The following is a 17,244-nucleotide window of genomic DNA, read 5'->3' on the forward strand; positions in this document are numbered from 1 at the left end:
CGTTGTGCCATTAATGCAAGCTGTGCCTGAAGGCTTCAGGGGATAAGCTGCTGGCGCTGCAGCACATCTCTGCTTGGTGGGCCACTGTCCTGCCAGAGCCTAGACAATGATGACGATGCAGGAGGACCACATCCACCACACACCAGGACAGCAGGGGTAGCTCTGTATTTATAGGGAAGTTTTGAAGTAGCTTGCAGGAGGAAATAGTTTAGGACAGCCTGTCTTGAACAGCGGTGCATCGTGAAGGGGCTCCAACTACCAGTGCAAGGAGTCTGGGAGTGTGAGGCTATGGGGCAGCTGCACTAAGCCATGGAGCTCATTGTATAGCTGGAAAAGAGGGTCTTTGCTTTCCTGCTTATAACCTGAAGTTATGGCACAAAACCTGCTTGAAAATCAAAATAGCAAGAGGGAAAAAGCAACCAGAACAAACAATCAAAACAAGCTGCTTAAACCAGGGTCATGAATGACTAAATGGTTAAAGCAGTGGATCACACATGGGACTTCTTGAAATCCTCATGTGCTTTAAAGTTTTTAGGAGAGTTAACTTTTTAATCCAAGATGTTCAGGAGTCAGTTAATCCTCTGGAATGAAAGGGCAGAAGTTTCAGTTGGCACAACAGGAGTAACTACCTGCACAACAAAAAAAGGTGATCTGGTTTCTCAGGTGTTTTTTGGCTGATCCCATAAATTCCAGTAAGGTAAACAGCCAGAGTATCTCAGGAGGTGAAAAATTTGCATCTGAAAATTTGCATCTGAAAAAATTGTAGATCTGCATTAAAATTAGAAAGGAAAGGAGGAATTAGCAGTGGGTTTTTCCCAGGATCAGCCTGAGGCCAGTAGTGCCAGGTAACTGTGGGTTCTGTGAAAACAGGAATCATGTGGAGATGTTTGAAATAAGCCATCTTAAAATGGGGCTAACAAAAGTATTGGCAGTTCTAAATTAAGCATGTCTGTTGATTTAAGAGAAGCTCTGTTTTTGCATTAAATTTGGGATATTCTTGCGTGCTTGCTTTTGGGAGGTCAGTTAAGTTTGAGGGCAGCAGAAAAAAAATATCACACTCACAAAAAGTACAGGAGCTGCTCTTTTTCATGGCTCTAAGTTAAAAAACAAAACAGGTTATTTGTGATTTGGTGTCTTCCTGTTTTGTGGAGCTTCCACTGGCATTTAACTCACCATTTGTAATGGGGGTAATGTTGCAGCTGATTTTCAGATGCAACTAGTAAGAATAAAAGAACTTGCTTGGAAGAGAGAGGAATCTGTGGATGTGGTCCTCACCAGTGAGAGTTGGATATGCTCTGGTAGACCTGCTGTGGCTTCACCTGTAAGCACTATTGAAATGTTCTGGTCAGGGCACTGATACAGAGTAAGCACCAACTGGGAAAAAGAAAATGCAAAGAACTATCTTAAATGTATTTTTATCTCTATTTATATTGAAAGTTTTTAGCTGACTTAATTTTTTTGTTCAGGTGGCCTGGGTAATGTATGAGATGGACAGATTGGCTTTATATGTGCTAAAATCGTTGAATCTGTCCTGTCACTTTAAAGCCCCTTGGACCTGTAAGCTTTATTATGTGGCCCAAATTTAAGTGGAGGAAAAAAGTGTATTTTGGTCCTGATCCTTTTAGGTCTTCAACTGCCTGAAGCCAGCAAGATGTGAGAATACTCATCTCTTTGCAGGGCTGTGCCCTTTTTTCCTGTGACTGCGGTAGTGGCTGCGCCACAGGAGTTATAAACCCAGGAAATCTTTGCTGCTTGCCATTTACTTTTGAGCTCTGCTATCAGCCCCTTCCTCTTGGAGTTGATTTTGCCTGGTTTGTGAGCGGTGACCAGAATCTGGCTTTGTTTTATGTCCCGTAGGGTTGCTGAGCTGGAAGATGCACGTCTAAGATGGAAACTTCTGCTTCAACTGCTGCTGGGAAAAAAGAAGGGAAAGGTGCAGTTCTGGAGGGGAATGGCTTTACAGAGACGGGGAAGAAACCCACTCCTTTAGCAGCTGCAGGAGCGGCAGTGGCACAAGGAGGTACTTTATGCTTTCCACAATTTGAAAGCAGCAGGGGTGTTTTTCATTAGACTGTAAGAATTTAATAAGTACAGTGACATCTGTCCTCCTGTGAACAGGCTGAGTTTATTGGGGTTCTTGGATGTCACAGGTCACAGGAGCTGGAAGCTGTGTCACTGCATGGCATCCAAATGTCACAGCACCATGATGAGTCACCTCAACTCCTAGTGAACTGGGCGGGGCGAGAGAGGATGAGTGGTGAGAGGTGGCCACTGCAGAGTTGAGGCATCCCTTTGTTGCTTGCCACTGTTTGACCAGTGCTGCACGGTGTAGGCAGTGTGATGCCTGCTGCTCCTCCACGGAAGAGTTAAAAGGTGGCTGACAAGGCTGGCCAGAACTGGGGAGTATCCTGTTATCATGGCTGGGGAGATGTGTTATGTATCAGCTGTGATTCTGATAATAAGCTAAACAGACTGCACTGTCTTCAGTCATTGCTGCTGGGATATCCTGGTTAGGGAGTCATTTGGGATTGTCCTGATCCAATGCAAGAATGTTTACAAAGAAATCCCCTGATTTCTGCCATTCTTGTTTGTATGTGAAATAATTCAGGTCCTGATTTCTTTTTTCTCTCAGTGTTTTTGGCAAGATTTTGGTCATGCTGGTGTTGAACTCAATTGGGAAGCTGTCATGCATGGGGTTGGTTTTGGCAGGGGTAACACTGGTGTGTGATGATATGCAAGCACGTTCCTCCTGCCTCCCTTTGCCCACTACGGCAAGCAAAATAAAGCCACAGAAAATGCATCACTTTTTGGCACACATGCTAATGGATCTCCAAACTGGTGCCAGGGCCCTTCATGGAGGGTCCAGCTGTGGGCGAAGCTGTGGTGGCAAGAATGCCCTGTGCTGCCCTTGCAGGCGACTGGGACTGACTGTCCTTCCTGGGCAGGGCATAAGGATACAAACTTAGAAGGGGCTGCACTGGCTCACATGTGACAAGAGATATCCCAGCTGTGTAAACTTTGCAGGCCAGCTTATTTTTCCCTCTTTAAAATATACCTTATTTCTAGCCAGTCTACCTCAAAATGAACCTTTCCCCTCCCTATCCTTCACTGCAGGGTAGATTCTCATCACCCCAGGAGCAGCATGACTCCTCTGCGGGCTCCTCTGTTCCTTACACAGCTCGGCTGGAGAGTTTGTGTTTTCTGTTGGCTGAGTTCTGAAGATAGTTTCCAGAGTAAATTGCTTAAATCTGCTTTATCTGCCCTTCCTTTCCAACACATTTGTTACTCAGATTTTGTTTGTGCTTTGACCTGCAGTGATTCAGATGTACAGAGTAAGGTGTGTTTGATAAACTTTGTTAGTTTTTGTTAGCCAAAGGAAAGTTTTCACAAAAAGAACCAGAAAATCTTTTTCACTGAGGGAAAATCTTTTCCCCTGTTCAGAAGGAAATACAATTGTATGCTGCTGAATGGGTCTGAACCACCTTCCACTAAGCAAAGTGGCAGGAAGGAAGGCTTACTGAGTGACAGAATTAAGGAAAACAGTGAGACTGCAACATGCAGAAGTTTGCCATCCCCCAACAGATTTTGATCTCTGTTGAAGGATCTCAGTCTTAGGAACCACTGAGTTAACCCACTTAAGGCATCAACTCAGCACCTGGCAGATCCAAAAGGCTGACTGGCTTCAACAAAATCCGAGCACTTGCTAAAATTCAAAATTCATGGACACACTGTTATGAATAAAAACCTTCTCCCTACTTGGCACTTGCCCTGGGAATGCCTCCAATGAGCAAGCAGTTACTGCATTTCCAGAGATGTGAAGCGAATGAGGATGCCCCTGAGGTGGAGAGTCCCTTGGCCCATTTGGCACCCTCCAAGACTTGATTGTTTTTTAAGCATCCAGTATTATATGTCCTGCTAGCCACGTGCTCTTGCCTTTAGAAAGAATGATTTACAGGCTCAATATCTCCTCTTTTATTAAGAGGAAGTGGAGAAGTAAGTGGAGGGTTGTTTGAAGATGTCAGGAGAATTGAGATGAAAGCATTGTGTAATGAGATGTAAAGAGCAAAATCTATGTCATGCTGTGAAAAGAAGTGCTCATAAATGACCTGAAATGGCTAGCAGTGAAGTAGTGTATGATGGGACACTGGCCCCAGGATGCTGCAGGTGATGCACATGCTCTTGTGATTCAGAGGGCTTTCCTTTGAATCCTGCCTAGATATAATGCATGCACCTGAAAGGGAGCGGCATGGTGCACGTGCTTGTAAGCAGAGAAATTAATACAAAGTCATCTTCTAACATCAGTTAACTGCAAGATGTGATTGAGCAGAGGATAACAAAAAGGCCAGGTAGAAACTGTACTTAAGTGGTATTCATGCTAATAGAATGTATTTGATTCACTAGTGTAATTACTCAGACCAGAAATATACATATTTGTGCTCATAATCTTCCAGAAGAAAGCAATGAGGTATGGAGATTAATTATGATGTTCAGCTTGAGGAGGGGAACAGCTTTAAAAGAAGGGCCTCTGTGTTCCCCACCCTACTCTGGAGCCGTACGAGCAAGTCTTTATTCTCATCCAAGACAAACTCCTGGTTTTATTTATTGTAGAGGTTTTACTCTTTGTACTAGCATGTGAGAAAGTGGCAGCAAGGCTCAGCTAGTGCTGCAGATCACCAAGCTGCTCTCCAGAGCTGAACAAACATAATTTGCAACACATTTCTTCTCCTTTATTCTACTGAGTCACACAGATGGAGTGCCAACATAGCATGTTTCTCAGATCATAGGGGTTTGTTTGGTTTTTTTTTTTCCCTTCCCTTCCCTTGTAGAAATGAATAGATTCATAAGGCTTTAGATGGAAGCAATAAACTGAATATTAGTTAAATAATTGAAGAAAAGCTATTTTATTATATTTTTATTTAGACTATATCACTGTAAGGTAATAATATGCCCAGTCTCCATTTCTTACTGCCTTGCTTTGGATATTTGTCCCAAATGTTTCCAGCCTTGAACAACTTAAGTCATGGCTGCAGGAAAAGAGATCAGTATTGTTGATGCTGTCAATGGAAAAGAGTCCTTTTGTACTAACAAACGGCATCTCATATTTTTAGTCTACTGAAGCTGCCATTTTAAAGATCTGTGACACTTTTTTATAGTAACTCATTGATCAGATATTCAGAAATTGGCTTCACAGAAGTGACACCAGGGAAGTCTCTCCTAATTTTCTATTTTTCCATAAATCATGCCAGCCAAGGAGTCAGATCCTCTCTCTTCTATTTCAGTAGGTGCATGTGTATGTGTGTGTGTGTGTGTGTGTGTAACAGAGGTGGAAACTATTTTAATGACAGTATGTAGGAACTATAGTCAAAGCAGCAGAAAAGCCTCTCACTTCCAGTGCATCTGCTTCTGGAAGGGCATTTAATAATACTCAATGTTTAGAAAATCCTTCTGCTGAATGCAAAGGTTCATATTGCTGTGTAGTGTAGGAGACATGGGAGCAGACCACCACGTGAGTGAGGCTGGGCTGTGTCCTCCAGGCTAGCAGGGTGACATCCTCCTTATCAGCACACACGAGGAAGTCCAGACATGTGGCTGAAGGAGAAATTTAAATGAGCCACTCTTTCAAAGGCAGAGATATATAGGAAGATGGGTTTCTCATCTTGTAATAAAAATTAAATATAAATTCTTCTAAATGCTAACTGCCTGACTTTAACAAGACCCAGAATGCACCTTTCCCTCTTTACCCCACCCTCTGTATGACACAAACACCAAGTTCCCAAATTGATGGTGTTTATGTTTGAAACATTTTTCTGATGTCTGGCTCTGTCAAGACTAATTTTAGCATTTCTAAAGCTGGGTAAAAATATAGCCTCATTACTTTGATGTCAGAGCATAGTTTACTATTAGTATATTCTGGGGTTTATCATTTTAGTCATGTTTAACACGGCTGTAGCAGGCATGCACTATTAAATCTGGCTTATTTTACATTCCTGTCTGAGATTATTTATTTGGAACAATTTCCTCTCTATCAAAAGACACAGCTAATGCTGAGTTTTAATGTGTTATTTACACACAAAATAACCTATTTACAACTCAGTATCTGCCGCAGGGAGAATGAATGGGGCAGTGCTCCCTTCATCCTGTTGTATCTGAGTTTAACAATCTGGATTGCTAATAGAACCATTTATCACAGGGTGGTAATTTATTTTATGTTAGCTGCACAGGTCTCCCTGCCTCTGATCTATGGAAATACTTTGTATATAATGAAGTTCAACAAGTCATTTGGTGTAAACATGGGGAAACCAAGCTGCGGAACCAGTAAGACTCTGACTACACTTTTTTTCCAGGAGGTAATGACTCTCCTCTGATATTAAGGCTTCACTTGATGAAATACAGCTCTTCACCCTGCGTGTGCTGTAAGGGCAGAGTTGTTGGGCTTTTCTGCAGTGGATCAGAGATTGGGGTGGAGTTTGGTCACTTGATTTATGGGCTGGTGGGAATACTCACTGCTGCAGAAGTAGCACACTCAGCCCTTTCATATGCAGAGGAGAAGGCCAGGGAGCACCTCCCATTGCTCTCCAGAGGTCTAATGTAAGCAAGCTCAGAGTGGCTTGGGAGGGAGTCCTTGTGTAGTTCAGCTTGTCTCAGTGCTGGATTATGGGAAGGCCATGTAAATGAGGAGGAGGAAATGCCAGCATCCCAGCAGACCTCAGCACACTGAAGAAATATATAGTTTGTGTGGCCTGAGACTCAGACAAATTAGAAGAAGAACAGCCCAATGAAGTAATCTCCTCTGTCCACACTGGAAGGGCAGGGATCTTCTCTAAAGAATGTTAGGGGTTTTTATTCAGTCATTCACATTTTCCAGGAAAAGAAATATAGCCAGGACAAGTGCATTCTTAGCTTCCCTGTCCTGTATTGCTATATACAACTTTAAATGGTGAGATACACAGTTGACAGAAAACCCTGGGCTGGTTCCAGGAGGGAAAGGGTCAAGTGGTTAAAAAGTGAATGATGGGAAAATCCTGTAATTTAGAACACAAAATTCTTCTGACAGCCACCGTCTCTATTATGTGTTGCCTTCATGTAGCTCGGTGGCCCCCACCTTGGGTATGGCTTCAGTGCAACACTGCTGTAAGAGTGATAGCAATCAAGAATCGTGTTTCTCCCCTGAACATTTCCATCAGTCTTAAATGAAAGTAATTCTGTTAGGTGGACAAATCCTGGTCTTCCTGCCTTGGCTAAAATTGCACAGTGAGGTTAAAGCAAGCAACCAAGGTGGGACTAAATTAATGTTTTTAAGTCTTTCATTCACGTACATCAGTTTGTAGCCTAATGAAGTCTGAGAGCCCTGACTGGCAGCTCTGAACTGAAATCGCACCCTGGCCTTCTCAAGCTGGAGACAAACTTGACACCCAAGTATCAACACAGCCTGGGGAGCTGCTTCCCAGAACAGCTCCAGATTTACACCAGCATTGACCAAACTAGTGTTTTAACAGCCCATTCAGAAAGATAGACAACTTAAAATCACCACTAAAAAGACCAGGGAAAAAACCTAGTAAATTCTGAAGTCTACAAAAGGCTCCTAAAAATAACCCAAGTAGAGGAAGGCTGTTCATGCAAGAGTAAATAATTATGTTAAGGGATGCAACTAGAGAGGCCTGTTGTGTAAATCACTTTAAGGAGAACAAGCTTTAGATAAAATCCATTCTTTTATCACACAGATTAAGTCTTCCTTTTGACGGTAAATAATTGATAGAGTTTGGCAGAGCATTCCACAGCTGCCTGTGTGGAGCAGTGGGACTGCTCCAGGGGTCAGATGAGTGGCAGAGAAAAATGTTCTTAGAAATGCTGTGCATCCAACACCAGCATCAAGAAATGGGGCTTCTATTCCTGGCACTTCCTGAAGAATTTCTGTGTGGCCTTGAGAAGTCATCCATACACCTTGGAGTAAAAGGAGGACTTGACATTGCTCTCCTTCTCCTTAAACTGTGCCCCATGAATTCTGCTTTCATGGTTTCATGTCACAATGAGTGAGGTGCAGAGGCCTGGGAGGATACAATCCATTCTGCTGCTCTTTCTTTCTTTTTTATTTTTAAATCAGAGAACATTAATTGTTCTGTCTAGTGGCCTTAGGAAGGCGGTGGAGTCACTGTCCCTGGAGGTGTTCAAGAAACATGTAGACATGGCACTTGGGACGTGGCTTAGTGTCCATGGTGGTGTTGGGTTGAAGGTTTGACTCAATGATCTTAGAGGTATTTTCCAACTCAAATAATTCTTTGATTCTACAAATCAGTGTCTGAGCATTCCTGAAAACCATCCAATAGACAAGGTGTCTTCCTGTAAGCCCCTGGCCCCGAGTGTGCAGCTATGACAGCAGTTTAATCATTTAAAGAAAATTGAGATCCTTTTGCAACTTATGAGATGCTCTGAACCTAGAGCAAGCGGTAAGGGCTCAGCACTGCTGACATTGGGTTCAAAGTGTTGAGAAATGTTTAGATTTTCCTCAAGTGACTTTTTTTTTTTTCCTGAAATGGGGCAGGGAAATTATTTTTCTTTGTGTTGTTTTCCTGTCTGTAGCTCACCTGGGTTTATGACTGATCTTTGTGGGATGGACCAGCACTGACTGGGGGATTTAAGCAGCATCCTCTTCTGCTTGCTGGCTGGTGTGAATATCAGTGTTCTGTGTAAATACATGAAGTGCCTTCTCTGTGAGGCTTGAGGTTAAGTGCAGTCTTGCTCATACCAGTTCACAGGTAGAGCCTGTGAGTTCTTTCTGAGGCATTTACTGCCACACTTTAAACTGAAAACAGAGAAACACAAAGGTGAGGACTTTAGGCATTGGTTTGCACGTCCTGTTTTAATGAGAGGAGTTATTATGTGTTGTGGGAAGCTGACCCGACTCCCAGAGGCTGCTTGTGTGAAGATACCCAATTTTTTGGCGGCTCCCTATGGTGCACAGGCACAGAACTGAGCCTGTAGAAAATTAGTTTCAGTTCCTGATCCAGCCCCAAATTTCCCTCATGATTTTGGGAAAGCTGCTTGACTTCCCTTCACTCTTTCATTTATATAATGAACTTGTGTTATTCTTTGGGCCTCCAGGCCCATCCATCAGCATCTGGTTAGCATGTTTATGGCATTGGTCGTACTGAAGCACTTAACGGGTCAGACCGTATTGAGGTTGCCATTCCTCCCTCCCCACTGGCTGCAAGAGGGTGCTGCTGCCCCTGGGTGCTCTGTTACAAGACGATGTTGTTTGTATGTCTGAGGTCAAGACAATTTGTTGCTGTCAAAGGGGACCAATAACACAGATTTGCAGGGTTAGGGAAGATATCAATATTTATAGTGGAGAGAGTGTTTGGGGATACATAGAGACCAACAGTATTCCAAGGGATCTCTGGCGTAAGAAAGTTTTTTTGGGTGCTCTTACCTGGCAAGCTCATTGTGTTGTTAATAGTTGTACAAATCTCTTATAATGAAACAAGAGAAAAAATATTTTTTTCCTTTTTAAGAGTTTCCTACATGCATACCTGCATAGTGAAGTTCATCAAACGCTTTGCTGAGGGTCAAGTACATGGACAGAGTTTTGGACAGAACCTGGATGAATTTACAGGAACCATGCAGAGTTGCAGGGTTTCATCCTGACCCAATCAATAGACAGTGGTTTTAGCAAAGTCCTAAGAGTGTAATTTCAAAGGAAAGACGTTGTGCTGGGGACAGGTAATAGAAGGAGAAGAGAGTCACTGATATGGGATGGCAACTTTTCAGAAAACCTTGTTTTCAACTTCCTTTCCCATTAGCCTGCTGTGCATGTGCACACTCTAATACTGCAATCAGCTGCAGAGGAGCTGACAATATTGTTGTTTGGTGCAATTTTTTTCCCTTTAGAGAACTCCAAAGAAACCTTCATGTGTTATTACAAAGACGTCCTTAAAACATCTTTACTGCAAGGTCCTGTATTTCAAATGCTGGAGCAGTGACTTAAAATAGACATGAGATGGCTGAATGTGTGAAAAACATTTGCATCTCTTTTTCTGAGCTCTGCGCATGTTGCACCACTTCTGTAAGCAAGCTAAAAAGATGGGCTTCTTATAATTCCACTTGAAATGATGTTTTAGCAGCTGAAATAAGATCCAAGGCTATCTGTTGGCCACATAGTGTCAGTGACACTTGAAACGGGCTGGATTTATATGTAGTTACTAAAAAATTATAGCAAAATGAAAGTCTCAGACACTGAGTTCATGTGCATTGCCTATTGTAAAGATAAGTAACGGCTGTTATAAGATCACTTAAATGGTTACCTTTGGGACATAAAAGGGATCTTTGAGGACAGTAAGTCTTAATACAGGAATGTTTACTCATAAAAAATACATTTGGAATGGGGGAGGGGAACACATTTCCTATTAATGTGGGGTTTTGCCTTTTATGGCAGGTTGTAGCAGGTCTTTAACCTCTGTAGCACTTGAGCGAAGATAGAAATGAGCTTCTCTAAGTATCAGCCCAAAGGGCTTTTCCTTACTGCCCATATCCGCAATGTCTCTTGCAAAGATGGTGTTAGTTTATTCTTCCTTTGTGTGACCGAAATGATAAACTATTCCTTTCCAACTTCAAAACCTTCCTGTAGTTAAGTCCAGGGGGCAGAATGGAAATGTGTTTCTGAATTTGGTTTACTTAACCTTGTTTTGTGAGGTATGGGTCTGGTGGCCCAAAACATGCTTCAGCACACTGGGAATGTGAAGGTTATGTCAGCCAAGTAAGGCATGAGAACAGAAGATGGAATTTCCTTTGAATGCCATCTTAGTAGAAACCACAAAGGACAGTGTTTCTCCAGACGCTCACAAATGTTGCAAATGTGCAAGCTCGGCGTTCTTGATCTGCCCCTGGGTTGAACATGAAGTGGATGCTGGTTCATGTCACTTGTGAGTTTTCTGGTAACCACGCTACAGGTAATTTATAAATACTTTTCTAGAAAATTGTTATGCAAGGGAGGCAAGAGGTGATGCCAGCAGTATTTAATCAGTGCTGTGTGAACCCATAAGTAGAGAGGACACGATTTCTGCTTCAGCGTTTTGCAAAATTATTACTACATGGTTTAAGACACAAGGTACCAGCAGTCTGAGTTTACAGTCCTTTGTGGAAACCATGGTGGATTATGGTCAAAAGTCTTTACTCAGATACAACAATTTACAGAGCAAAAGAGGTAGCCTGGACCTGAGGTGTAAGAGGAGGGCTGAGTTGTGTAGGCCTTTGACCATTCGTTGTCTAGAAATGCAATAAGCAGGACTGGAATTGCAGAATTTATTAGAGTAAACCTTTATTAGAATAAACCAAACCAGGTTGGAAGAGACCTTCAAGATCATCGTGTCCAACCCATCAACCAATCCAACCCACCCAAACAGCTAACCCATGGCACCAAGTACCCCATCAAGTCTCCTCCTGAACACCTTCAATGACGGCGACTCCACCACCTCCCTGGGCAGCCCATTCCAATGGGCAATGGGATCTTTAAGAGGAGAGCTTGGTAGGAAAGGGAAAAGTTAGGAAGTATTTGAGCAAAAGCGTTATATGCTCATAGAAGCATAATGAACTGTCTGAGTGCAGAAAAAGACAAGAGGTAGAGAAGCTAGAAAAAGAGTCTGTTTGTTGTGAAGATGAGGTTGCCAAGCTGAGACAACACAATTTCTGATGGGCCTTTTCACTTAGCCAAGAACAAAATTATCTCCCCACATGCCAGTAACAGGGCAGGTCTGTTGGTGAACTTTGCTATTGCTGTTCCAAAACATGATGCTCATTCAGGCAGTAATCTCTTTAGGTAAGTAACAGAAATGAGGTTTTGAGTCACATACTGACCTGTCTTTGTAGTTAGTACAGCACGTAATGAGACAGAGGACAGATTAAATGAAAGACAGGCAGGATTTTCATTCAGGAAATTGGTAATGACATATACGGAGTCTTGGCATGTTTCAGACAGGCTTCATCTAGCCTCTTCAGGTAGCAGATATAAGCACGGCTCTTGCTTATATTCACCCAGTCAAGCATGAGGAGGTAGCAAGTTCTCCAGGGAGGCTGGTATTTAATAACTACCAGATGCCTGCCGGAGAATACTAATAGAGATCCCAGGTTTAGTGTGCCCTGGGAATGCAGATGGTTGGTAGCAACATGCCCAGCCTGAAAGCCACATCTCCCTTAGCTCCATGGCTGAGCTGCCTGGGTTTTCAGCTCCTGCTGTTTGGATTGTAAGAGCGACAACTTGGCCAAAGAAGCCTTTTGCTGATTTTCCTGGGAGTTTTTCTGGTGGATTAGTGGGCGGGAGAGGCAGAGATGCTGAGATTTCCGTTGGGATATCTCACCAGTGTGTAATGGGAGCAGCAACAACAATTGCCCCAGATGTAACTTGGACTAGCCTCTCAGGGGAGGACAAGTCGAGTGCTGTGACACAGCGGCAGACTGCAGGAAGGCTTTGTTCTCATGGAGAAACTTCATCACGGTGACCACAGCAAGGGTGCTGCAGCCCTTGTGAGAAGTCCTGGAGGTCCCACAGCTTGTCCTCAGGCTGGAGCAGGGAAAGGACTTCTATGAAACTTGCTTTCTTACCCAAAAAAAAAAAAAAAAAAAGGAAAGGATAAAAAACCCCAACCCCCTGCAAGCCTGCATATAAATCAGGGCAATAAAACTGCCTGTGGTTGCGATCAAATTATACGGTCTAAATCTATATAAAAGAACTGGAGCAGGTTCAGTCCAGCACTAATGTTCTCTTTGCTGTAAGCAGTGAAAGGAGGGGGAAGAAAGGAGAAGGAGGAGGGAGGGCAGGCACTAGGCTCCCAGCACCAACGCACAGGGGAAACAATTTGCTGAGACGGTTGAAGTACGTGTTTTCAAAATCTGCTTGTGTCTGTAAGAGTTTGAGAAGAGGATGTTGTCTGCTTACTCGGTAACTTGTGTGTGGCCTGCAAGTGGTTTCAGATGCTTAGCCAAATCCAAGTAATCTGTCCTTTTAGGAAATTTGAAAAGTATGTGTGCATCCCCAAAAAAGAACGGAGATTGGCACTGATGTCCTGTGCTCCTCCTGCAGTGCCTTGTGTAATCGTGGCACTGTGTGGTGGAGAGGTGGAGAGAGAGTGATTGCTGAGCCCTGTCTGCTGTAAACAGAGACATGATATTATGATTTGGGCTTTCACAAAACTCTGAGTTAATAGATTGTTTTTAGTAGGAGAAAAGACTACTGGGTATGTCATATATCTTCAGAATTCAGCTGAATGCTCAGAAATGTCCAAATTAGGACATGGTACTTACTAGAAGTGAAATAACAGAACGAGTGAACTTTCACAATGAGAAGAACTTGCAGATAAAGTTGAAATTTATGATGGTGTAGGAGATTTTTAAACTGAAGGTTTTGGCTGCTGTTCTCAGTACCCTGGCCATGCTGTTAAGTCTATAAATCTCTGCAGTGTTTGGCTAATATCCTGAGGATCTGCACTGTCCTACTCAAAAGTGGTAGCTGCCTTCCGTATTAATTAAGGGCTGTATTTAAGAAAAAGCGGTGGGAGCAAGAGGGGTCTTTCAAGTTCAGCAGCTGCCGCTTCCAGAGGAAATGAGCAGAGACTGCACACGCGTAGCCTGAAAGCTGGAGGGACTTGCAGCACCCCGCATCTGCACAACAGCTGTCCAGGGCCAGCCAGAAGGTGTGAAATACTCACTAGCTGTGGGGAGAAACTTCAAATCTCCTGGGTTAAGGTAGGGGGAAAAAAAAACTAAGAAGCTAAAAGCAGTAGCAGGTTTAGGCACAATCCATTGAAGACCACTGCAGACTTAGACGAAGGAAATGACATCAAGAAATTTAATAACCTGTTATATTTATGTAGCACATTTCATCCTCAAAGCATTTTACAAACTTAATGATGTGCAAACTATGGGTGCATGTATCCTTTCATCTGCCAACAACGACTGTAGACACCTTCAGTGTGAAGCCTGGTGATAGCTGCTTTGCAGCATCACGACAGTGTATGACAGCAAGGAAAAAAAGCTTTAACTGATTGAATAGAGAGTAGGAAACTTTAGGGAGGCAAAATTTAACCTTTGGGAAAGACAGAGGAATTCAAGAAAAGTTGTGTTGGCAAGGGGCACATATGGCAGTGTCTTCTGTAACTACAGTCAATCACGGAGTAATCTACTAGAGATCACACCAGATAGAGGGTTTTTTGTTTGGTTGGTTGGGTTTTTTTTAGGGATAGCTGGAGAATTAACCTTAGCTGGGTAGAAATATGATATAAGCTTTCTTCAGTGCCTCTTGGCAGCCTCCCACCCCAGAAAGTACTTGCTGACTCCAACTCACATGAGCTGCTTTTCCACCTGAGAATCCAACAGGATCAAATAATGAGGTTCTATGGGTGTCAATGCGATGTTGTCCTTCTCTCGAATTTTCCCATTTAATGACATTCTTGTCTCAAAGGAATGGCACTTATTTTTTAAAGGAGTCAATAATTGAGAATTAGGAATCCTGGGAGATGTAGGAGTTGATAGTATTTCAAAGTTGGGAAAGAAAAAACAAAATGCCACACCAGCAGCTTTCCCTGTTATCTTCCCGGGGAAGTTCTGTGTTTTCAGGCATGGTAGTTTTCAATGTCACCTGCCTTGTAAAAGTTTTGGTGTGTCGTCTAATCCCCCAATTTAATGAGTTCTGCAGGGATGCACCATGATAGCTAAAGATCATTTACCTGAATTGCTTTTTAATTTCTGGAATGGGAAGCTGCTTGTGCAGCAGGATAATTACATTATAATTTACAGCAATCCAAAATCAATAAATTTAGTCATATTGGGATAGAGAAGGAGGGTGAAAAATTCCCCCACCATTAAATTATTTCACACTCTGTACTTGATGTTCCAAGAACTCAACAATAAACTTTGGGGGATGGGAGAGAAGAGGGGAGAATCTCTGGCTTTCTGAGACTGGTCAGTAAATCAGCTTTGCCCAGTGATTTCTATAGTGAAATGGCACATGCTTGTGTTTGCAGAAGAGAGTAAATACAGCAGATAATATCCTCTTTCTGATTTATTTTTATTCCAGAACATTAAAAGAGAGAAAATGCTTTGCACTCTCTTGCCCCTTATTCTAGTGGGGAAAAGGTGATGGACCTGCACCAGCTGCAAGCTATACCTCAGCATCCACTAGAGCTTTTATTTTTGCCTGAATGTAAAAGTAGAGTTGAATTATTGGAATAAGCCACTGTGGGAAGTGGTGGGGTTTCAAGCTCTTGATGTCTTCATGAAAATGAGTTTGGAAGCTTTTCTCCAAGTTAATATTTTGCCAAATATAAGTGTGTTCTAAGGACAATGGGCTATGTGGCTTCAAGTGTTTCCTGAGCTTCAGAGTCTCTGCTTCTCCCATTCTCTTCTTCAAAACCTATCAGTGCTGTTACTGTTGGAAGCACTAATGGAGGAGGGGTGACACTGCATGGAGAGGGTTGGTCTCGGGACCTTTGTATCTGCCACCAGCACCTCTTTGGTGCAAGGCAAACCAAGGATACACCAGTGCTGATCTGACTGACCTAGACCGCTGGGCTGGCAACATCCTTCATGTTTTCCAGAGTCCATCCCAAAGTCAGGTGCAGATCCTGCAGGTGGGAGGAATGTCAAATGGACACAAGTGGCCCAAATGCACCAATGCACAATTTAAGAGAGATACTATTTGAGCAGACAGATCAAAGGGATTCAGATGAATACATGGAGATTGGAGCTGTGGTTTTGATGTGGGTTCCTCCTGTCTCTTCCTTCTGTTTTCTTTATAAGGAAGCTTCCTGCTTGTATTAAATCTCACCCATGTCTTCACTGAGGTATGGCCTCCTGAATTCATCTCACAGGGAGATGTATTAGGTGTTTCTGGACTTCCCCGCTCAGACTAACTCCATTTTATTTTTCCTTTGAAACCACAGAAAAGCTGTCAATGCTGCACCCAAAAAAAGATGTTGTATGAAAGGAAATCACTTTGTCTCTTGCATTTGAGGAGGATTATGATCTGGCATGACCTCATTATGGGTTAGACGAGGATATTTCTGGAAATACTAATTAAATACTTTTTCCATCCCTTGTGCCCTTGTAGCATGTGTAGGCTCTGTAACAAGAAAAAGAGAAAAAAATCTGTCTGCAAGGAATTTTTTCAAGCTCTTTCTCCACTCAAATGAAAGAAACACAGATATAGCCCTGGTAGCAATATTAGAAGCTATTAAACAAAGTTTTTATAGTTGTGATGAATTAGAGGAAAATAATTATCTGATGAAGAGAGAAAAGCTGGGACTCTCCAGGTACTTTTGTCTATACTTGATTTTAGGAGTCTGACTAATTATAGTTTCATCATGATCAGTCTGGATTGCTGAAAAATTCCTTCCTTCTCTGCAAGTTTTTTATTTTCTTTTTCTGTGTCTTTGTTTTCTCCACATTCAGGTTCAGTGAGCACAAGCGGTAGTGCACAGCCCCACAAACTATCTCATTGGCAAAAACTGGTGATGAGCTGTGACATGGGGTGGTAATCCATTAGACTACTTCAGAAATTGTGTGGCCAGCAGGAGCAGGGAAGTCATTCTGCCTCTGTACTCAGCACTGGTTAGGCCACACCTTGAGTACTGTGTCTAGTTCTGGGCCCCTCAATTTAAGAAGGACATTGAGACTCTTGAACGTGTCCAGAGAAGGGCAATGAGGCTGGTGAGAGGTCTTGAGCACAAGCCCTATGAGGAGAGGCTGAGGGAGCTGGGATTGTTTAGCCTGGAGAAGAGGAGGCTCAGGGGAGACCTTATTGCTGTCTACAACTACCTGAAGGGAGGTTGTAGCAGGAGAGGGTTCGTCTCTTCTCCCAGGCAATCAGCACAAGAACAAGAGGACACAGTCCCAAACTGTGCCAGGGGAAGTTTAGGCTCAAGGTGAGGAGAAAGTTCTTAACAGAGAGAGTTGTTGGCCATTGGAATGGGCTGCCCAGGGATGTGGTCATGCCACTGTCTCTGGAGGTGTTCAAGAGGGGATTGGATGTGGCACTTGGTGCCATGGTGTAGTAGTCATGAGGTTTTGGGTGACATGTTGGGCTTGATGATCCTTGAGGTCTTTTCCAACCTTATTGATTCTATGAACCAGGGAATAAATTACATGGCAGCACATCCTAATTTATTTATTAATTCATATTCTCCTGTTATTTGTTATGGCAATGTTCTCTTCCTGAGCTTACCCATTTGGCTCCAAAAGCCATGTCCTCAACTTGTGGCA

General features: G+C 42.9%; 1 protein-coding gene across 3 annotated transcripts in view; it reads left to right on the forward strand.

Annotated features, from left to right (window-relative positions):
* The window catches only part of GLI2 (GLI family zinc finger 2), a 198,059-nt gene that overhangs the window by 52,284 nt on the left and 128,531 nt on the right, over nt 1-17,244 (forward strand). For all 3 annotated transcript variants that reach the window (XM_068138973.1, XM_068138972.1, XM_068138975.1), the window contains exon 2: nt 1,858-2,020. In XM_068138973.1, the coding sequence (XP_067995074.1) occupies nt 1,888-2,020 (133 nt within the window). In that variant the 5' untranslated portion in view covers nt 1,858-1,887. The remainder of the gene's footprint in view (nt 1-1,857; nt 2,021-17,244) is intronic.

Source organism: Melanerpes formicivorus, unplaced genomic scaffold (genome assembly GCF_026170545.1).
Source record: "Melanerpes formicivorus ecotype bairdi unplaced genomic scaffold, bMelFor1.0.p_v2 SCAF_5, whole genome shotgun sequence".
In the NCBI taxonomy this organism is placed as follows: domain Eukaryota; kingdom Metazoa; phylum Chordata; class Aves; order Piciformes; family Picidae; genus Melanerpes; species Melanerpes formicivorus.